Below are 23,694 nucleotides of genomic sequence, written 5' to 3'. Positions count from 1 at the left end.
TGACCATGTGGCCCTGACAGTTTGATGTGTGTGAACCTCATTGCATTGTGGGAAATAGCTTTTTCCAAGCAAGCAACATGTCCTTTTGTGCCTAGAACTCTCAGTACCGAACATTCTGTACAGATCACCTGGCAGAACTAAAGATGGCACCACCAATGATACATTTCAGAATGTTAATCAAGGAGAGGAAAGATTTTACAATGGGCAAACACCGACTAAATCTGTAAATTAATATTGTAAAAAATAAGCAATCTTATTCATTATTTTCACTACAGTTCCTCTTTAAATCACTTTTGCTGGTAATCTGCAGAGCTGAACTGAAAAAGAAACTGTAGTGAAAATAACAGAATGAATACAACTGCTTGTTATTATTATTATTATTTACAATATTCATTTAAAAATTATTTACTTGGTGTTTGCTATTGTAAAATATTTCCTCTCCCAGATTTACATTCTAAAATTTATCACAGCAAAAGCTTTAGTCCGGTCAGATGATCTCTGTGGAATGTTTGTTTACTAAGGGCCTGATTCACAAAGCGGTGCAAAGTGTTTGCACGCCAGTGAAAAGCCCTTTATCACGCCTAAACTCAGTTTAGGCATGATAAGAAGAAACTCACGCGAATTTTCCGCGCGCAATGTTTTGCGCGCAATCGCGCGGCGCACGGTGCGGTGCGCGCGATGCGCCCATTAAATCCTATGGGCACTACGCGCGCAAAACTTTGTGCGCGGGACTTTGCGAGCGATAAAGAGCACAAAGCGGTGCTAACTCAGCGGTGCAAAGGTTATCACGCCTAAAGTCTTAGTGAGTTATCACTGCTTTGTGAATCAGGCCCTAAGAGTTCCAAAGCCAGCAGAAAATGACCTGGTCTCCCAGAGTGGTTGGGGAGGAGAATTCACATAGCTAAACAGCCTAGGCTAAACATCACTGGGAGGGCGGAGCTACATATCAATACACAACAATATATAGCTATAGAGAGTGTTTCTGATGCTGAAACCAGGATATTTACCATAAAATGTGGGTATTCTGAATAATTATTATTATTATTATTATTATTTTTTATTTATATAGCGCCAACATATTCCGCAGCGCTTTACAAAGCACAATAAGACGACAAGGGGAACATAGATACAACTAACAGATATACAGCAGAGTTCCAAGCAGCACAAATATTGTTACAAAGACAGTAAACATTAGGAGGATGACCCTGCCCTTGCGAGCTTACAATCTAATGGGTAGTGGGGGACACACTAGGTAAGGGGGTGGAGGATGGATGAGGCAGTGATTCTTTGCCTCTGATTACATTGTGACAAATAAGTAAATAAAGGGCTAATTTAAGGGAATAATTTAGAGTTGGTTCACACTTGTTTAACCACTTAATCCTATCTGGACGGATATTTCCGTCCAGATAGGCTACACTACTGCCGATGACCTCTGCGCACGATCGCACACGCTCCCGCCACCTTCCGTTATCCCAGAGATCAATTAATGGGAACTCAGTTCCCATTCATTGATCTAAGTCCCCGTATGAAAGACCAACACCGTCTACGAGACGGCTCCATCTTTCACAAAGTCCCTACTGTCACGTCCACACATTATTTCTATTTTGCGTGCTAATACTACGCATCTGGAAGTTAGCTGTGAGGACATCTTGTGGCCAAATAGTAAAATTACATCTGGAAATTTTTTTTTCCAGATAATGACATTTTTTTACTTTTAAAATTAGCTCCTTACCTCCCACACTTCCAAATAGCTACACAAATTTTGTTTTGTAAATATATATATATATATATATATATATATATATATATATATATATATATATATATATAATAAAAAATACATAAATAGTTACCTTAGGGACTGAACTTTTTTTTTTATGTAGTAAGGTATATTACAGCTATTTTTTAAATTATGGACTTGTAATAAGTAATGGACGCAAAACTGAAAAAATGCACCTTTATTTCCAAATATTTTCACCATAGATTGTGATAGGGACATCATTTCAATGGTGTAATAACCGGGACAAATGGGCAAATAAAATGCATGGGTTTTAATTACAGTAGCATGTATTATTTTAAAACTATAATGGCCAAAAACTGAGATATAATGCATTTTTTTCCATTTTTTTTCTTAATTTTCCTGTTAAAATGGATTTATAATAAAATAATTCTTAGCAAAATGTACCACCCAAAGAAAGCCTAAATGGTGGCGGAAAAAACAAGATATAGATAATTTCATTGTGATAAGTAGTGATACAGTTATTGGGGAAGGAATGTGAGGTGAACAGTGCTCGGATGCATAAGGTGAAACAACACTGAAGGCTGAAGTATCCGTGGTTCCGTGGGGCCCGGACCAAAACCGGAGCCACGGATACTTATGTTAAAAATAGCAGCATTATTGACTCACTTTCAAAACAGATCTGTCTGCGTTCCGGGGAATCCGTTTTGAAAAACTGAACATACGGTCTGGATTTGCAGGATTTACACGGAGGGGTAGTGAAAACCTATGCAAAAACGGACTTCTCTCTACACAGGCATCTTTGGACACAGAAACGGATCCGTTTTCTGTGTCCCAGCCCTGCCTGTGGGTGGGGAGGGGGCCACCATGCTGGAGGGGATAGCAACCAGGAAGGGAGGGGGCACAGCGATGGGGATCGGGGTCGCCCCCCCCTCCCTCACCTGGGTACCCGCTCCCCCTCCAGCTAATTTATTTAAAAAATAATATAAAAATCAATGTATAAGCAAGCGACAAGCGGGGGAACTTACTAACTTTCTGAAGTACATTGCAGGAAGTGACGGCGAGCGGTGGAACGCAAGGAGGTAATTTCCTCGCTCGCCGCTTGCTTATACATTGATTTTTAAATGATTTTAAAAAGAAACTAGCTGGAGGGGAAGGGGGGACCCAGGGGAGGAAGGGGGGCGACCCCCCCCTCCCCGCCGCTTTGCCCACTGCCCCCCTACCTGCTACCCCCTCCAGCATAGCGGCCCCCCACACCCACGGCCAGGGCTGGGGATAAGTTTTCACGGACTGGAAACGTAGGCTGCAAAAAGGACTTTTTAAAGAAGATTGAGGAGTAAAAAAATTGTGTACAAAAACGGATCCGATCTGCAACCCACAAGTGTGGACCTAGCCCGACTGCATTCTACTTTATGTCACTACAGTGTCTGTTGAAGGCATTGCTTATAATGTATTATGTTAGAACATCATATGAGGTCCAGGGGCTACAGGGGTATTGAGGAACGCCTGCAGACAGGAGAAATACGGAAGTCTCTGGGATCTGGGCCTGGCCTCAATCGTTTTTATCGGCGGGAGAGATTTCCAGAAGCAGCTGCAGATAGAGAGTGATTGATCGGAAACATCTGGGAGACCACTTATAGTGAACCACAGGAATGTAAACAATAACCCCGCTGAGGATAAAGAGGGCGACGTAGAGATACTCCAGCTGAGGACTGTCGATGATGGGAGCCAGGACCAGGTACACAGACGCAATCAGCACAATCACCGGGATAATGATGGGGACCTGAAACGATAATAATGGCAGCGTGACATGAGGAAATCAACCTGTTATGCCTGCTCTGGAGGGAAACATGTAGACCAGCCTTTCTCAACCTTTTTACCCCGGAAGAACCCTGCAAATACTTTTTGGGTCTCAAGGAACCCCTGACCTGGTCTTTAGGAGCTGATGTGGCTATTTATGCCACTACCCCTATTACATGCCCTTTGTTAAAAAGTCTAATGCTTTTATTAAAGGATACCCGAAGTGACATGTGACATGATAGACATGTGTATGTACAGTGCCAAGCACACAAATAACTATACTGTGTTCCTTTTTTTTCTTTCTCTGCCTGAAAGAGTTAAATATCAGGTATGTAAGTGGCTGACTCAGTCCTGACTCAGACAGGAAGTGACTACAATGTGACCCTCACTGATAAGAAATTCCCCCTTTTACCCCTTTCCTGCTCTCAGAAGCCATTTTCTGCTAGAAAAGTGTTTTATAGTTGGAATTTCTTATCAGTGAGGGTCACACTGTAGTCACTTCCTGTCTGAGTCACGACTGAGTCAGCCACTTACATACCTGATATTTAACTCTTTCAGGCAGAGAAAGAAAAAAAGGAACACAGCCTAGTTATTTGTGTGCTAGGCACAGTACATACACATGTCTATCTCATCATGTCACATGTCACCTCAGGTATCCTTTAATGTGCTCATTATTATTCTGACCCCCAATTTAGTGCTTCTTTTTACATGTGCCAGGTCGTGCTGAAAAATATAATCTTCATCTTCATAAAGCTTTTCAGCAGATGGAAGCATGAAGTTCTCCAAAATCTCCTGATAGCTAGCTGCATTGACATTGCCCTTGATAAAACACAGTGGACCAACACCAGCAGCTGACATGGCACCCCAGACCATCACTGACTGTGGGTACTTGACACTGGACTTCAGGAATTTTGGCATTTCCCTCTCCACAGTCTTCCTCCAGACTCTGGCACCTGGATTTCCAAATGACATGTAAAAGTTGCTTTCATCCGAAAAAAGTACTTTGGACCACTGAGCAACAGTCCAGTGCCCCTTGTTTGTAGCCCAGGTCAGGCGCCTCTGCCGCTGTTTCTTGTTCAAAAGTGGGTTCATGCTTCCATCAGCTGAAAAGCTTTATGGAGATGATTTCATTTTTCAGCACGATCTGGCACCTGCTCACAGTGCCAAAACCACTGGTAAATGGTTTACTGACCATGGTATTACTGTGCTCAATTGGCCTGCCAACTCTCCTGACCTGAACCCCATAGAGAATCTGTGGGATATTGTGAAGAGAAAGTTGAGAGACGCAAGACCCAACACTCTGGATGAGCTTAAAGGGAAGGTTCAGGGAGGGTGGTTAAAAAATAAAAATCAATTTCCACTTACCTGGGGCTTCCTCCAGCCCGTGGCAGGCAGGAGGTGCCCTCGCCGCCGCTCCGCAGGCTCACGGTGGACTCCGGTGGCCGACCCGACCTGGCCAGGCCGGCTGCCAGGTCGTGCTCTTCATCGCTCCAAGGCCCGGCACTTCTGCGTCCCACGCCGGCGCGCTGACGTCATCGGATTTTAATAAAATTTGTTACTTTTGCAGACATCCTCTGAATGATTTTTTGCTCTTTAGGACGTCCGATGACGTCAGCGCGCCGGCGTGGGACGCAGAAGTGCTGGGCCTTGGAGCGCAGAAGAGCCCGACCTGGCAGCCGGCCAGGTCGGGTCGGCCACCGGAGACCACCGGGAGCCTGCGGAGCGGCGGCGAGGGCACCTCCTGCCTGCCACGGGCTGGAGGAAGCCCCAGGTAAGTGGAAATTGATTTTTATTTTTTAGCTACCCTCCCTGAACCTTCCCTTTAAGGCCGCTATCGAAGCATCCTGGGCCTCCATAACACCTGAGCAGTGCCACAGGCTGATTGCCTCCATGCCAGGCCATATTGAAGCAGTCATTTCTGCAAAAGGATTCCCGACCAAGTATTGAGTGCATAACTGAACATCATTATTTGAAGGTTGACTTTTTTTGTTTCAAAAACACTTTTCTTTTATTGGTCGGATGAAATATGCAAATTTTTTGAGATAGGAATTTTGGGTTTTCATGAGCTGTATGCCAAAATCATCAATATTAAAACAATAAAAAGGCTTGAACTACTTCAGTTGTGTGTAATGAATCCAAAAAATATGAAAGTCTAATGTTTATCAGTACATCACAGAAAATAATGAACTTTATCACAATATGCTAATTTTTTGAGAAGATCCTGTACATATATTTACATAGACCTGTACATGAGTCCTGAAGGAGAAACAAATGAGGAAGAAAGAGACAGAGGGATTGGGTTTCCAAGAAGGGACAGTTGGGAGCTATGTGTATGTTTGAATTACCGGTACCCATAACCATTAGGAATTATATAATTTTCTTTCCATCGTGGTTACCATGGGATATAAAACAGTATACAGGCTGGACAGGCTCACTGCAAACCACAAGTTGTCAGGCAAATTACAATTAAAGGGCTTGAGTCTCAATGATCTTGCGCAGGATATTTATTGTTGCAGTTAAGCCTGATTAAAAATAACACATACAAACATCTCGCGACATTCCCTTTAAGGAAACGATCCATAATCATTTCCTGCAAGCAGATGTGACTAATGAGAACATTTTCCGACTTACTTTATATGGCCTGGGAATATCCGGCTGCTTGATCTTCATATAGATGAGGCCAGAGATGGTTATTCCATAGAAGAGCCACGCTGTAAAGCTGAACGCCCGCAAGGGAACAGAGATCCAAGAATCAGAAAATAAAAACGTCATTAGTGCAGAATATGGCAGCAAGTTCACATAAGAACATGGTCTTGTTTACTTGCCCTTAAAGGGAACCAGAGACGCCATACTAATAAAAAGAAAAAAGATTTTATACATACCTGGGGCTTCTTCCAGCCCCATAAGCCTGCATCGCTCCCACACCGCCGTCCTCCGCTACCTGGATCCGCCGGTACCGGGTCTCGTCACTTCCGGCGGACGCGTTAGGGTATGCCGGGAGCCCCTGTGATGCGGACAATTGGCCGCGTGCTGCTGCCGACTGGCCGAAACTACGGGACTTGGTACCGCCGGATACAGGAAGCGGAGGACGGCGGCGTGGGTGCGATCCGAGCGGATGGGGCTGGAGGAAGCCCCAGGTATGTATAAAATCTTTTTTCTGGGGCCTCTGGTTCCCTTTAAGAAGAACTGTCGCAAAAATCTTACAATTTAAAACACATACAAATAAGAAGTACATATCTCCCAGAGTAAAATGAGCCATAAATTACTTTTCTCCTATGTTGCTGTCACTTACAGTAGGCAGTAGAAATCTGACATTACCGACAGGTTTTGGGCTAGCCCATCTCCTCATGGGGATTCTCAGCATGGCCTTTATTCTTTATAAAGACATTCCCTGAAAAAGATTTATACAAAGATGCTGGCCAGCCTCCCTGCTCGCTGCACACTATTTTGGCAGTTGGATGGTTCAACTGCCATTCACTAAGTGCTTTTTAAAATAAAGAAAACCCTGAGAACCCCCCCTATGAAAAGATGGGCTAGCTCAAAACCTGTCGGTGACAGCGACATAGGAGAAAAGTCATTTATGGCTCATTTTACTCTAGGAAAAATGTACTTCCTATGTGTATGTGTTTAAAATGTTAAGATTTTTGTGACAGTTCCTCTTTATCCCTGTTTAAAGGGCACTTGAACTGAGAGGGATATGAAGGCCGAAATATTTATTCAATTTTAAATAATACACATTCCCTGGCTGTCCTGCGGATCCTCTGCCTCTGATACGTGTAGCCATAGACCCTGAACAAGCATGCAGATCAGATGTTTCTGACAAAAATCTGACAAGTCTGGCCCCATTCAGATGTGTGATTTAGACGCTACTGCAGCCAAAGAGATATGCAGAACTGGTCTGTGGTGACATAGGTTAATAGTGTGTGGGGTTTATATTGCTTATATGCCAGCCCACGATTTGCTTGCATGTATGAATCTGTGTGCAGACAGCCTGTGCACCTCTATAGTGGCCGGATTGTACGGCCTGAGCTGTATTCCTTGTCTGTGTGGCAAATAGGATGAGCCATATTGCTGTGTCTGTTGGCAACATGGGAATTTGGATCAGCAAAGACCCGCCTGTACACAGTCTACCTCATGTTCGCTGGTTCTAAATTATTTTAACATTTGTATATGTAATTGATATATGGTTGTAATCTACTTACCTATTAATTGGCACAATTAGGGCTGATTGTTCAAATCTGACTCACATGTTGCTACTGTTTATTCCCTGTGCAATCAGAGCTGGGACAAGGTCCTCCAGCACCCAAGGCTGAGACAGCAAAGTACGCCCCTCCATCCCTCCACCCCAGCCGTCACACACTGATTGCTATTAGACTAAGAGGCACCACAGGGCCCACAACCTCCCCAACACCTTAATATCTAGTTATCTGGCTTGCAGTCACTGCCATGTGTCCCCTTTTATTATTTCTTTCTGCTTCAAACACAATTAGGAATGACAGCTGAATGAATTCTGCACCCCCTCCTACACTGCGCCCTGAGGCTGGAGCCTCTCCAGCCTATGCCTCGGCCCGGCCCTGTGTGCAATCATTCGGCATCGTTGCAAAGATATGCAGATCTGCCAGGCAACTGGTATTGTTTAAAACAAAATAAATATGGCAGCCTCCATATACCATTCAGTTCATCTTAGAAACCTTAGCCACTGTCTGCAGATTGGCAGTAACCCCACAACCAGGACCGGATTTACCATAAGGCACTGTAGGCACGTGCCTACAGGCGCCTGATGATGGAAAGGTGGCTCAGTCCCCTCCCAGAGCGCCTCCTTCCCTATGCAGAGTCCTGATGAGAGTGTAAATGAGAGGTTACTCACTCTGCTCTCAGCATTTCACTGACAAGATCTCCCTTCAGTCAGGGGAACCACTAGCTGCTTAATACTGAGGTTCCTATAGCTACCTAATACTAGGGGCACCTTTAATACTGAGTGTAGCTAATACTAAGGTGCAGTTTGGCAGGGGTTTGTAGGTTAGTGGAGGGTGAAGTCTAAGGTGCCAGGACATCTGTGCTTATAGGCAGGCCCGCCATCAGGGGGGGACATCCGTGACTCCCGTCACGGGCCCGGGCCTGCAGGGGGGCCCCATCCCCGCCGCGGCCCTAGCGGGTGCCGCCGACCGCCGCTCAACCTCCCCTGGCCGCTGCTCCCTCCCTCCATCCCTCTAGCCGCCGCCTCCGCCGCCGCGTCAGACCCCGATCAGGCGGCGACAATAGTGCGGGCGCTAGGACCCAGCGCCCGCACTGATATGCGGAAGTGACGTCACTTCCGCATATAGAGCGGGTGCGTCCAGCGCCCGCTCTTACTGGTCGGGTCGCCGCTGATCTTGAGGTCTGATGCTGCTGGCAGCCTGGCAAGGTAGGGGAAGCAGCGGTGGCGGCTGGGGGGGGGGCTCCCTGTCACTCACTCACTAGCTAAAGGGCCTCCCTGTCACTCACTCCCTAGCTAAAGGGCCTCCCTGTCACTCACTCACTGCCTAATGGGGCTCCCTGTCACTCACTCACTAGCTAAAGGGCCTCCCTGTCACTCACTCCCTAGCTAAAGGGCCTCCCTGTCACTCACTCACTGCCTAATGGGGCTCCCTGTCACTCACTCACTAGCTAAAGGGCCTCCCTGTCACTCACTCACTCACTAGCTAAAGGGGCTCCCTGTCACTCACTCACTGCCTAATGGGGCTCCCTGTCACTCACTCACTAGCTAAAGGGCCTCCCTGTCACTCACTCCCTAGCTAAAGGGCCTCCCTGTCACTCACTCCCTGCCTAATGGGGCTCCCTGTCACTCACTCACTAGCTAAAGGGGCTCCCTGTCACTCACTCACTAGCTAAAAGGGCTCCCTGTCACTCACTCACTAGCTAAAGGGGCTCCCTGTCACTTACTCACTAGCTAAAGGGGCTCCATGTCACTCACTACCTAACCTGGGGGTCCTTGTCAGAATCCAGGTGAGAGGTGTCTACCATAATAAGGGGGCATTATGTGCCTCATGTCTGCTGAATTTGTCTTGTTGGGGGCCTAATGATTGAATTTTTACTTGTTGGGGGCCTCATGATTTGTTGGGAGCCTCATTGCCTCAAGATTGCTGAATTTGTCTTGTTGGGGGCCTCATGATTTGTTGGGGACCTCATGATTTGTTGGGGCCTCATGATTGCTGAATTTGTCTTGTTGGGGGTCTCACGATTGCTGAATTTATCTTGTTGGGGGCCTCATGATTGCTGAATTTGTCTTGTTGGGGGCCTTATGATTGCTGAATTTGTCTTGTTGGGGGTCACATGATTGCTAACTGCGAGACTATGGGAAAAGCTGAATCATTACCATATGAGACAATAGCATTAAACCTACTTTTTTAGTTTTTTTAAACAGAAAATAAAACTGGGAGGTTCTAAAAAAATGATGGAGCACTTCCTCCTTCCGGCTTGAAGGAGGAAGTGCTCGATATCGAGGCTTGCAACGCGTCCATTCGGAAACTTGCACCTCGTTGAAACGCTGGGCGGAGAGCGGCGGTCTGGGTAATTAACCCCGCCGCATCTAGCCGCTCAGCTGTGGCAATTAGAGCTAACTTGAATCACGAGTATCCACCGTGGTTATTCGTGATTAATTTGTGGACAGCAAGCCTCCAACTAGCTCTGCCAACATGTAATGGCTACGCACATTTCTCAGTTTGGGGGGGGGGGGGGGCCCGGACTGATGATTTGTGAGGGGCCCCAAAATTTCTGATGGCGGCCATGCTTATAGGCTCCTGTAAGGTAAATCCGGGCCTGCCCACAACTTAATAGCCCACTCGATTTCTAGTGTATCCAGGTGTGCGATGATGTCATCATGTATAACACTGTGGAGCAGCTGGGAGTGGCAGGCTGCTTTGGCACTTCTGCTCTGCTCTCTCCACCCATTAGAGGCTAGAGGCCCGGCGGATCGCTCAGAAACAGCCTTATCGGTCCGCCGACAGACTGTACACACCCCGGACTGTCTGCTGAAAACCCGCCCAGCGGGAGGTGACGACGGACCCGTCGTTGCCTTTAGTACGGCGTGTGTACGGGCCTTTAGCCTGTGTTCCCACTTGTAGCCGGGTTACGTGAGGGCAACGGGAGCAGACAGTGTAATGACCACTTCAGTGGTCTGTTGTAGTCCCGTTGGAACCTGGGGCGGATGCGTTACCCCCATAGGCTACATGAGGGAGCGCATCAGAATGCCCGGGACTATAGCGGACGGCACAGAAGTGTGGCCCACTTATTGCCATGGATCTCACGGATCCACTGCAGACTGACAAGTGTGAATATATAAAATGCTGTTTACTGTCAGTGTTGCAATGAGAAAATAACAGACAAAAATGTCCGTTCTCAGCTCAAGTGGGAACACAGCCTAAATAAAGGGCTTATAGGTACACTGTAGTGTTTACAAAGTGAGCATCTGAGGAAAGACATAGGGCAGCACGGTGGCATAGTGGTTAGGGCTCTCGCCTTGCAGTTCTGGGTTCTCAATTCGAATCCCAGCCAGGGCACCATCTGTGCGGAGTTTGTATATTCTCCCTGTGTCTGCGTGAGTTTCCTCCAGGCACCTCTGTTTTCTCCCACATACCAAAAACATACAAATATGTTAATTGGCTTCCCCCTAAATTCACCCTAGACCAGGCATGGGCAAACTTGGCCCTCCAGCTGTTGAGAAAATACAAGTCCCACAGTGCATTGCAGGAGTTGGACAGCCATAGTCATGACTCATAAAGGCAAATGCATTGTGGGATTTGTAGTTCCCTAACAGCTGGAGGGCCAAGTTTGCCCATGCTTGCTCTAGACTATGTGCGATACATACGTAGACATGTGACTATGGAAGGGATTCGAATTGTGAGCCCCTCTGAGGGACAGTTAAGTGACAATATACTCTGTACAGCGCTGCAGACGATGTTGGTGCTATATAAATAATAATAATTTCTGAAGTTTAATATGCCCACCTACCTGAAGAAATTGACGATACTGCTGAAATCTGCAGGAATGATCATTATCAGTGCGATGGCAGAGGTAAAGATGAGAGCAGGGGACGGCGTCAGCCTCTTGACGTGGGCCATTGACAGAACATCTGGCTGCAAAGAAGGTTTATAGGCACATAATCGAATAATATAAAAAGTAAAATAACAAAAAATCTGGAAGCTTTTACTATATTATTATTATTATTTTTTATTTATATAGCGCCAGCATCTTCTGTAGCGCTGTACATAGTACAAACAAATAATGGGGAACAAATATACATAAGAAATACAAGACACTGTACAGTCATGACATTGAATAGAATAAATATAGATACATACATAGTTGATATGTGGTTGGTACATGTACATATGTTAAAATAACAGCAGTATGAGAAACACTAGGAGGAGGTCCCTGCCCTTGCGAGCTTACAATCTAGAGGGTAGTAGGGAGGAAACAAACGGGAAGGAAACACAAGGATTAGTGGGTGAGCCAGTGTGCCTTCAGTGCTGCCTATAGCAAATTATAGGCTTACTTTAAAAGTTTTAGGCTTTACTATAAAAGTTTATTATGTAAGCATGTCAATGGGGACGTTATACAAATAAGCTCCATCTACAAAATGCTGTTTTCTAGTTGTTATAAGGGCCTTGTTCAGGGATAGACAAACCAGGCAGTTGACTAAGGTGACAGCCGCTTAAGGGGACAGCAAGGAGCTATTCTTAGCAAAATGTGCTTTATAGAATTCTCATGCATAACCGCTATGTCCATTAAGGTAATTTTAACACCTAAATGGGCACTACTGATTAAAGTACAACTATCAAAGAAACTGTTTTTCTGTAAGCCGCACATACCTAAAGAGCTTTTAGTTAGCAACACTAAAATGCTTTTCAGAGGTCTCTCAGCACAGCCTGTGTGAAAAAAAAACCTTGTTAACCATCTGTTTTCTAACAGTTTTGTGTCGACATTGGCTTTCTATCATTCTGAAGACACTCCCGTCACAGTATTACAGCCAGTGAAGATTGTTTCTGTATGCTGTATGTGCTGAGCACAGTCCTCCATAGTAATGCCCACAGTGAAAACTATGTGTAAAAAAGTGTAATTACTGGAAATATATGTGGCATTTAAAATTTTAGTTCACTTTGATAGTTGTCCTTTAACCGAATCCAGACTGACAAAGTTGAAATCTATGTCCTGCATGTGGCTGCACGGATCTGATAGGATGTAGATTTCCACACGGTTCCGCTGCTCCCACCGATCACGCCGATGTCTCCCCGCCGCAGATCACTATGATGGCAGAGCTGTGTGAGCCGGTCAGGAGATGATTTCATTGGCTTACATTGATTGACAGGGTCAGGCGCCAATGAAAGCGGCTCCTGACCTGCTCACACTGCTCTGCCACCATAGAGAGAGGGACCTGCAGCGTGGACAGAACAGTGTGACTGTCGAGAGCGGCGGATGATTGTGGCAATTTGTCGGGAGGCGGCGTTTTACCATGCCAGCGTGAGGAAACGCGGAAAAGCCGCCGCAAAGACTCAGAGTGAGGCGGCTGTTTCCGCGTCTAACATGGCGGCACAACACGGAGAAACCGCCGCATGCCGCATGGACAGAGCGGTGGAGTCCGCGTTGGAGGCGGCAGATTGCACGCATGGCAGAGCAGCTGACATTGCGGCCGGACGCAGGGAAACCGCCGCTTGCTTAGAGAGCGGGGCGGCTGTCCCCGCGCTTGAATCAATGGTTACATTGCAAGACATGTCTGGTGTGGCTGGGACTGCTAGTCCACACAGATTCAGAAGGACGCGCGTGCTGAGAGGCAGAGCTTATATGACAGCCAGAAAAGGGTCAGCTGACCAGGCTGGTCAGCTGACATTTTCACCACCTGCCATTGGTCCAGCATTTAGGGGAGGCGCTGGAGAGCGCTTTACTATATATACTGGGTGCTGGGCATTCTCTGGTTGTCTGCCGTTGCGATCACAACGTGGTAGCACTCAGACCTTGTCTGTATCTGTGTTCTAGCATAGTTTCCAAAGGTGTTGACATCAAGGCGTTCACACCTTAGCATTAGGAACATTGAATTGTATTATTTGTTATGACCTTCTGCCTGCCTGACTATTCCTCTGAACTCTGATCTTGTACCTTGCTATTTCTGATATCCTGTTGCCAAACTCTGCTAGTTCCTGGACTCTGTATTTGCATCCTGATTCTGTACCTTATCTGTCTGTGTGTTAACGACCTGGCTTGCCGACCTCAAGAACTGGCCTTACTGTTAGAGGCAGTTCCCAGACCTGTTAGTGACACCCTCCCACTCAGGTGTCACTCACGCTCTGACCTTCCTACCTTCAGCCTAGCTCCTCCCTCCTGGAGAGTCTAGGCCATAGGAAGGAACATACTTCTGGTGAAGTACTCAAAGTATACTGTTGCATCTAAACACTCACTTGTTCTCTCTGGTGTCCAGAGGTTAGTAGATATATCTGATTATCGGTGATACTGCAGATCACCAATAATCGGGTATATTCTGTATTCCTGGTGAGACTGCAGTTCACCGGTAATCAGATCCTCTCTGTGTTACACCGATCGTTACGGAACGGCAGACCAAAAAATGCAAATGGACGCACACACTGACCGTCTGGGTGCACTTGCCACTTCGGTGGAAAACATCAATCAAGTGCTGTGTAGTCACAAGACTATGATTGAAGCCTTGTCTGGTTCTTTACAAACCCTCCAGACAGCAGTGGATGAGGTGCGATCCCCTCCTAGCTCTGATATACGTTTGCTTGTACCCGAGAAATTTTCTGGTGACAGATCTGACTTCCGAAATTTTAAAAGTAGAGTGTTGTCTTACTTTGAGTTAAGACCCTGATCTTCTGGAAATATGACCCAAAGGGTCACCTTTATTAAGACTGTTATCAGGCGATTCTCAGACGTGAGCGTACAGTTTGCCCACCAGGGATTTGGCCCTCTCTTCTGTGGATGAATTCTTTAAAGCCATGGCAGTAATTTACGACGACCCAGACCTTGCCGCGACCTCTGAGTGGAAGCTCAAGCTCTTGCGTCAAGGCAGGGGTCCGGTCGAAGATTACGCAGCCGAATTTAGGAGGTGGTCAGTTTCAGCCAGGTGGGACACCTATGCCCTATTAGATTGTTTTTTATCAGGGTTGTCAGATGAGGTTTCAGATCTCATGTTAAGTCTGCCTGAACCTAAGACAGTCGATGAGGCCATTTCATCGGCCATTCGAGTCAATTGCAGACTGCGTTATCAGAAAAAGACCCGGGGTAGTAGTCATGTAAGAATGGTGTCCTACGCTGCGCCTCTAGTAACTCCACCTCCTCCTGTCTCGCCTCCACCCGAACCAATGCAAATTGGTCGGTCAAAACTATCCCAAGTGGAGCGAAGACGCAGGATGTCTGAGCGGCTGTGTCTTTACTGCGCAGAGGGGGGTCATAGAGTACGTAATTGTCCTAACAAGCCGGGAAACGCTATCGCCTAGGAGTTGTAGAGGGTAGCACCCTAGGCACGCGACTTTTACCCCTAGAAGATAAACGGTTACTCCTTCCCTGTACAGTCACATGGGAAGATAAAACTGAGGTTTCTGAGGCTTTTATTGATTCAGGCTCTGCAGCTAATTTTATGGATTTTGAATTTGCAAAGAAATTGGGTATCCCGTTCACCCCAGTGAAGCCACCCATTCAGGTTACGGCAGTAGATGACTCCCCCCTGCAAAGTGATCATCTGCTGTCTCAGACACCAGAGGTGGAAGTCACTATAGGGGTGTTACATAAGGAGAAGCTACAGTTTTTTGTGTTACACATGACCACCTCCACAGTCATCCTTGGCATGCCGTGGCTGCACTTACACTCTCCACAGATTAATTGGGCTACCGGTCACTCTCCCAGCAGTGTTTAGGGAGAGTGACACTGGGCCAGACCAAGATCCAGTTGGAGGGGGTACCAGCACAATATTCCGAGTATTCTGATGTGTTCTGTCCCAAGGCTGCAGATAAGTTACCTCCACATCGCCCCTTTGATTGCCCCATCGATCTCCGATCGGGTTGTATGCCCCCTAGGGGCCATCGTTACAATTTGTCTGGGCCAGAGAAAATAGCCATGCAGGAATACATTCGTGAAAATTTAGCCAAGGGGTTAATTCGCCCTTCTCGGTCACCTGCTGGCGCAGGTTTCTTTTTTGTTAAGAAAAAAGACGGAGGCCTGCGGCCTTGCATTGATTACCGGGGCCTGAATAAAATCACAGTAAAAAAATCGCTACCCTTTGCCCTTGATAGATGACTTGTTTACACAGATAACCGACGCTAAGATCTTTTCAAAGTTGGATTTACGGGGGGCATACAACCTGGTGCGGATCAGAAAGGGCGATGAATGGAAGACGGCCTTTAACACGCCCGACGGGCATTACAAGTACCTGGTGATGCCCTTCGGGCTGTGTAACGCCCCGGCCGTCTTTCAGGAATTGATTAATGAGGTATTCAGGGAGGTATTGGGCAAGTTTGTGTTGGTATAACTAGATGATATACTTATCTTTTCTAACAACCTCCCTGAGCACAGGACACATGTCAAGTTTGTATTGGATAAACTGAGACAAAACATGCTTTACGCCAAATTGGAGAAATGCATTTTCGAACTAACATCTGTCACCTTTTTAGGGTACATTATTTCCACCTCGGGCCTGTCTATGGATCCTGCCAAGGTTTCTGCTGTGTTGGAATGGCCTCAACCAGTGGGGTTAAAATCTCTTCAGAGATTTCTAGGCTTTGCCAATTACTATAGAAGGTTCATAAAGGGGTACTCCACTGTTATTGCACCCCTCACCTGTCTCACTAAGAAAGGGGCAGATACTACCCATTGGTCTCCAGAGGCTCTGCATGCATTCTCCACTTTGAAAGATTTGTTTTGCTCTGCACCCATCCTGAGACACGTTGATACTTTCTATCCCTTTATTGTTGAGGTAGACGCCTCAGAGGTCGGGGAAGGGGCTGTGCTGTCCCAGCGGTCAGGGTTGCAGGGCAGATTACACCCATGTGCCTTCTTTTCTCATAGGTTCTCTCCGGCAGAGGGAAACTACGATATAGGCAACAGGGAGCTCCTGGCCATCAAATTGGCCTTTGAAGAATGGCGTCATTGGTTGGAAGGAGCAGAACATACGATTACAGTTTACACTGACCACAAAAAATTAGAATACATCGAGGGAGCCAAAAGATTAAGCCCCCGTCAGGCTCGATGGTCATTGTTCTTCTCGAGATTCAGATTTATAATTACGTACACCCCAGGGAGCAAAAACATTAAGGCAGATGCCCTGTCTAAATGCTTTGAGCCAGAGACAGCACAGCCCTCCCCCCCAGAGACCATTGTCCCCCAGAGACTGGTACTAGCTACAACTGAGACTTGGGAAGATTGGACAGAGACTTTAGGTCCTTTTTAGCAGGACATCCCGGAGGGGAAGCCCAAAGGGGTTATGTTCATCCCACTGCCATTTCGCCTTCAGATTTTGCAGATGTTCCATTCACACAGGAATGCGGGACACCCTGGGGCCTCCAGAACACAGGACCTTGCAGCCAGATGCGCTTGGTGGCCGTCTCTAGCAGCCGATTGCAAAGAGTTTGTTAGAGAATGTGCGGTATGTGCGAGGAGTAAGCCCTCCCGACTGGCATCTGTGGGAAGATTGCAGCCCTTGCCCACCCCGAGTGAGCCATGGACCCACTTGTCCATGGATTTTGTGGGTGAGCTCCCCAAGTCTGAGGGCATGTCGGTCATTTGGGTGGTAGTCGACCGTTTTAGTAAAATGGCCCATTTTGTGCCCTTGAAAGGACTCCCCTCGGCCCATGAATTGGCCGATTTGTTCATCATCCACGTTTTCCGATTGCATGGCATTCCAGAAAACATCATGTCAGATAGGGGAGTCCAATTTGTTTCCAGATTTTGGAGGGCATTCTGTCACCAAATGGGCATGGAACTGTCATTTTCGTCGGGCTACCACCCACAGACCACTGGTCAGACGGAAAGAGTCAACCAATCATTGGAACAGTTTTTAAGGTGTTACGTTGCAGAAGCGCAAAATGATTGGGTCAAGTTTTTACCCTTCGCAGAATTTGCGCACAATAATTTAAAAAGTTCCTCTTCAGGATTTTGTCCATTCCAGGTAGTGACCGGGAAATTGCCTAAATTCTCCCCATTGCCAGTCGCCTCCACTCCGTTTCCAGCTCTGGAGGCCTGGCAAAGGTCATTTAAAGATATATGGTGGATTGTGAAAAATAATTTGGAGAAGGCGTTTCAAAGTCAAAAAGGTCAAGCCGACAAGAGACGTTCATTTTTGCCAGGAGATTTAGTCTGGGTGTCCACACGTCACTTGACCTTGAAACAGCCCTCGGCTAAGTTGGGGCCCAGGTATGTGGGTCCATTCCCAGTGACTAGAAAGATCAACAATGTCACTTATGCCATTGACCTCCCTGCCAGTATGCGCAGCGTGAGATCTTTTCACGTGTCCCTGCTTAAGCCAGCAGTTCATGTGGGTCCCACTCCTCCTCCTCCGGTGATGATAGATGATCAACCTGAGTACGAAGTAGAGAAGATTTTAGACTCTCGCATAGTTCAGTACTCAGTACAATATCTGGTTCATTGGAAAGGGTATGGTGTTGAGGAGAGATCATGGGTACCTGAGTGTTGCATGCATGCGGACAAATTGAGAAGGGAGTTCCATGCGTTGCATCCTGAGAAGCCTGGTAGGAGCTGTCCGGAGTCCACTCCTCGGGGAAGGGGGGGGGGGTACTGTGAGGAAACGCGGAAAAGCCGCCGCAAAGACTCAGAGTGAGGCGGCTGTTTCCGCGTCTAACATGACGGCACAACACGGAGAAACCGCCGCATGCCGCATGGACAGAGCGGTGGAGTCTGCGTTGGAGGCGGCAGATTGCACGCATGGCAGAGCAGCTGACATTGCGGCCGGACGCAGGAAACCGCCGCTCGCTTAGAGAGCGGGGCGGCGGTCCCGCGCTTGAATCAATGGTTACATTGCAAGACATGTCTGGTGTGGCTGGGACTGCTAGTCCACACAGATTCAGAAGGACGCGCGCGCGCGCGCGCTGAGAGGCAGAGCTAATATGACAGCCAGAAAAGGGTCAGCTGACCAGGCTGGTCAGCTGACATTTTCACCACCTGCCATTGGTCCAGCATTTAGGGGAGGCGCTGGAGAGCGCTTTACTATATATACTGGGTGCTGGGCATTCTCTGGTTGTCTGCCGTTGCGATCACAACGTGGTAGCACTCAGACCTTGTCTGTATCTGTGTTCTAGCATAGTTTCCAAAGGTGTTGACATCAAGGCGTTCACACCTTAGCATTAGGAACATTGAATTGTATTATTTGTTATGACCTTCTGCCTGCCTGACTATTTCTCTGAACTCTGATCTTGTACCTTGCTATTTCTGATATCCTGTTGCCAAACTCTGCTCGTTCCTGGACTCTGTATTTGTATCCTGATTCTGTACTGTGCTATTTCTGATATCCTATTGCCAAACTCTGCTAGTTCCTGGACTCTGTATTTGCATCCTGATTCTGTACCTTATCTGTCTGTGTGTTAACGACCTGGCTTGCCGACCTCGAGAACTGGCCTTACTGTTAGAGGCAGTTCCCAGACCTGTTAGTGACACCCTCCCACTCGGGTGTCACTCACGCTCTGACCTTCCTACCTTCAGCCTAGCTCCTCCCTCCTGGAGAGTCTAGGCCATAGGAAGGAACATACTTCTGGTGAAGTACTCAAAGTATACTGTTGCATCTAAACACTCACTTGTTCTCTCTGGTGTCCAGAGGTTAGTAGATATATCTGATTATCGGTGATACTGCAGATCACCAATAATCGGGTATATTCTGTATTCCTGGTGAGACTGCAGTTCACCGGTAATCAGATCCTCTCTGTGTTACACCGATCGTTACAGCCAGCAGTCTCTGAAAGAAAATCTGTAACGAAAAAACCTCCCCCAGGGGGACTCACCTCGGTTGGGGGAAGCCTCCGGATCCTATTGAGGCTTCCCCCGTCCTCCTCGGTCCCACGGTGGCGGCGAAAATCCTCCTGGAGAGGATGCGATGTAAATATTTACCTTTTGGCTCCAGCGCAGGCGCAGTATCCACTCCTTCCCATGGAGATAGGCGGAAATAGCCGATCTCCGTCGGGCCGCTCTACTGCGCAGGCGCAAGTCTCCTGCGCCTGTGCAGTAGAGCGGACCCGACGGAGATCGGCTATTTCCGCCTATCTCCGTCAGAAGAGCTGCAACAGCGCCCCCGCTGGAGCCTGGAAAGGTAAATATTGAACAGGCTGTCGGATCTGTCGGGCCGGCTTTGAAGGGCTGCAGCGAGACCCCCGTGGGACCGAGGAGGACGGGGGAAGCCTCATTAGGATCTAGAGGCTTCCCCCGGGGCCGGAGCTACCATAGGAAAAAATGGGCAATGGCCCCAGAGCCTGTAGGGGCCCCCAAGGTGTCCCTCCCCCATCTAAACTGTTGCTCTCCAGGGACTCTGCAGAGTCTGTTAAGTTGGGAGTTGATTGGGGGAGGGTCAACAGCCAGCTCAGGGGCCCAGGAGGGAAATTTGGCTGCAAGAAAGGGCCTCTAATGACGCTTTTTGGGTGGGGGTATCTGTTGGGGGGCCCCCAGGCTAATTTTGCCCTAGAGCCCAATTGTTACTTGAACCGGCCCTGGCTTCCCCCTCCCGAGGTGAGTACCTCCCAGGGGATGTTTTTCTTGTTACAGTGTTTCTTTAAGGGGGCAGAGACTGCTGGTACAGAAGTAGTTAAAACAAAGGTTGCCTGAATCGCATGACAATAAATGGCAGGTATGGTTCATGAGCTAATTAAGCTTCTATTGTTTTGATTTGGTCTCTATCAACTGTTGCAACTCTTCTGGATTTCCAGGATAACATTCTAACCTGTAAAGAATTAGGAAGAAAGAGAGACTAAGGATGCCTACCAAATGCCCCTCTCTGGCAGCTACATAACACTGACGCCCTCCGGTGAAGAGAGTTCCATTCGCTGCCCCAAAAGTGGAAAGTACAACACCCAGCGATATTATCCACGTCCAGCCCCCGAGCACCTTCAGCCTGCAATATACACAAGAGAGGAAAATGTGAGAAATACCATTATAATTACTCACCATATACATCCATGGAAGGAGGAGCATACAAGGGGCTCAACTCACTAAAGGGTGATAACAAAGTTATCACGTGTTAATAGTAGAAAAGAGACGGCACACCACTGGCTCTGCAAAATTGCTGTGTATTGGCGAACAAAACACTACATGTTACGGATCATTGATCCTTCATCAGGTGTATAACAACAGTGAAATGTGTACAACCACATATAAATACACAATCAGGTGTGGCCCACCACACCCTACTCAGCTCCACCCACCAACACATTTAACCATTTAAACATTTAAACATTTAACCCCCTGGTCCATAGCACATAATGTCCGTGAGGATATATCACATTAATGTAAACAAAACTGGTCAAATGGCACTCCAATTTGGCTACCCAAAAACTTCCATCAAAACTGACCGTACTTTCTGGCACTTCCCCTCAAGGACTGCCACAGAACCACCTGTGAACAAACATGGGGTTATAAGTACTGCATATACCAATCCATCTACTACCAATCATATGGTCTACAAGACATCCTATGCGTTGCCCACTATAAAAAGCATATAAATTATATAAATTAAAACATGTTATAAAACACATTTATAGAAAACATTTATAGAAAACATTTATAGGAAACATTTAAGGGGCAGTCTTTCGTTCATGCCTCTTGGAGTCACTACATCCAGCATGTGGATCCACCTTGCCTCCCGTTGTTTTAGCAATTTCTCACGGTTTCCCCCTCTCTTCGAGGTGGCTACAGCCTCCAACACACACCACCTTAATTGGGCAGCATTATGACCCGCAGCAAAAAAATGCCTAGCCACTGAGGTGTCGTAACTTTTTCGTTCACCCTCAGCATATCTAGTAATGGCCCTTTTGTGTTCTTGTATGCGGGTCCTAACTGCTCTAGTCGTTTCTCCCACATACATGAGTCCACACGGGCACTTCAACCCGTATACCACCCATGCAGTGGAACAATAATGTCTACCTTTGATGGGGACCTCATGACCTGTGTGTGGGTGACCAATTCTCTCCCCCCTAATGATGCCACTGCACACATTGCAATTGAGGCATGGGTACGTCCCCGCCCTCCCTGTGGTTGCATTAGCATCATTGGGGGAAGTATCAGTGCGTCTCACCCTGTCATAAACAGTCCTACCCCTTCTTAAGGAAAAAAGGGGTTCCTCACTAAATAATGACCCTAGCTCTCTGTCGTTTCTCAACATAGGCCAGAATCTCCGTACTGATTTCTTAATCAACTCCGTATTTTTACCCAAATTCATAACAAAAGGGACCCCTTTCTGTTGCCTAGTGTGACCATTGCTTGTTAGCAGGGTAGACCTACTTATTTCCCTTACATCATTGTTGACCCTAGCAAGATGGCGTGTGTTGTAGCCTTTCCGTGCAAACTTGGCGGTCAACTCTTGACCAGCCTTCAAAAAATCTTCATCTCTAGTGCAGATACGTCTGGCCCTGAGGAACTGCCCCCTTGGTATTGCTTTAACCACATGTCTTGGGTGATGGCTATCAGACCGCAATAAATTATTGCGGTCTGTGGGCTTCCGAAACAACTTAGTAACGAACCGGCAATCGACGACCTTAAGAGACACATCCAAAAAATTTATAGCGTCCCTAGCCACTTCAAGCGAAAATTTAATCGTCGAGTGCATCATGTTGGCCTCATTAACCATCTCATGGAGTATTTCCTCAGGGCCCCTCCATAGGAGTAACACATCATCGACAAAACGATAGTATTGGTATATATATCTATTGAATTTTGGATTGCACAAAAACATAGTGCGCTCCAGTGATTCAACAAATATATTGGCGACAGAAGGAGCAGCCGGAGATCCCATACTTGCCCCTTGGCGCTGTATATAAAAATCATTATGGAACCTGAAATAATTGGATTTGAGAATGAGTTCCAGACAATCTAGTAGAAAATATACCATTCCATTAGAGAGACTGGTTTCAAGTAACTTGTCCTCAATGACAGCAATAGCCTCATCCTGAGGTATTGCCGTGAAGAGGCTTTGAATGTCAAGGCTGCAAAAGATGATGTCACTTGGTACCTCATTCAATGCCTCCAGCCTCACCAACAAGTCAGTGGTGTCTTTTAGGCAGTGAGGAAATGAATTGACAATACTTTGTAAATGCATATCCAAAAAACCTGCTAAGGGGTATAATACTGAACCCCTACTGGACACAATCGGGCGTCCGGGGGGGTCAGTAAGCTGTTTATGGATTTTCGGCAACAAGTATAAAAGAGGTATGCTAGGATGCTCTACTGTCAGGCTCTTGGCCAACTTGCTGTCAATCACCTCATCCTCCACAGCAGCAGATAATAAACGATCAACCTTTCCTTTTACTGTTGCAGTAGGATCACTGTCACATTTAGTATAGTGTAATTCATTCTGTACCTGCTTGAAACCCTCTCTCAGGTAACTACTAGTGTCCTGTATCACAGTTGCCCCTCCCTTATCTGCCTTAGTGATAATAATGTCAGCATTATCAGCTAACCGCTTCAGGGCCACACTTTGATTTGCAGTTAAGTTGGGATGGCTGAATTTGCTAATGTCCCAGTTTCTGGTGATTTCTTGTCTGACCGCTTTTTCAAAGTTATCAATAGCTGGAAATTGTTCCTCTGGAGACCAATCAGAACGCTGTGTATACCTGGATAATCTATTGTCAGTCCCACTCTCAGGCATGTCATCTTTGAAAAAGGCCTTCAATTTCAGCCTCCTTATGAACCTAAACCAGTCCACTTCCCACTCAAACATGCTGTCAAGATGAGTAGGCACAAACCCCAATCCTTTCTCCAATACCGACAATTCCACTGGGTCAAGGTTGTAAGAGGAAATGTTAATGATGTTGCTCACCTGGTCTAGGTTCGTTTCCTCAACTGGTAATAGTCCCTCTGTTGTCGTGCACTCGATCTGCTTGGGGCTGAACTGCCTCCTCTTTGCCCTGCATCTTCTGACGCGCCCCCTGTAGTGGGAGCGCGGGCCTCTCGAAAATCCTGCTGGT

General features: G+C 47.0%; 1 protein-coding gene across 2 annotated transcripts in view; it reads right to left on the bottom strand.

The window, feature by feature from the left end:
* Positions 1 to 1,943: 1,943 nt before the first annotated feature.
* LOC137571289 (b(0,+)-type amino acid transporter 1-like) overlaps positions 1,944 to 23,694 on the bottom strand; it is a 47,615-nt gene continuing 25,864 nt past the window's right edge. For both annotated transcript variants that reach the window (XM_068280207.1, XM_068280208.1), the window contains exons 4-7: positions 20,498 to 20,627; positions 11,528 to 11,652; positions 6,170 to 6,257; positions 1,944 to 3,521 (exon numbers count right to left, since the gene is read on the bottom strand). In XM_068280207.1, coding sequence (XP_068136308.1) covers positions 3,291 to 3,521; positions 6,170 to 6,257; positions 11,528 to 11,652; positions 20,498 to 20,627 — 574 coding nt within the window. In that variant the 3' untranslated portion in view covers positions 1,944 to 3,290. The remainder of the gene's footprint in view (positions 3,522 to 6,169; positions 6,258 to 11,527; positions 11,653 to 20,497; positions 20,628 to 23,694) is intronic.

The sequence above is a fragment of the Hyperolius riggenbachi genome, chromosome 4 (assembly GCF_040937935.1).
Source record: "Hyperolius riggenbachi isolate aHypRig1 chromosome 4, aHypRig1.pri, whole genome shotgun sequence".
Taxonomy (NCBI): Eukaryota; Metazoa; Chordata; class Amphibia; order Anura; family Hyperoliidae; genus Hyperolius; species Hyperolius riggenbachi.
The sequence above is the reverse complement of the archived record's forward strand: the minus strand, read 5'-3'. Positions and strand labels throughout refer to the sequence as shown.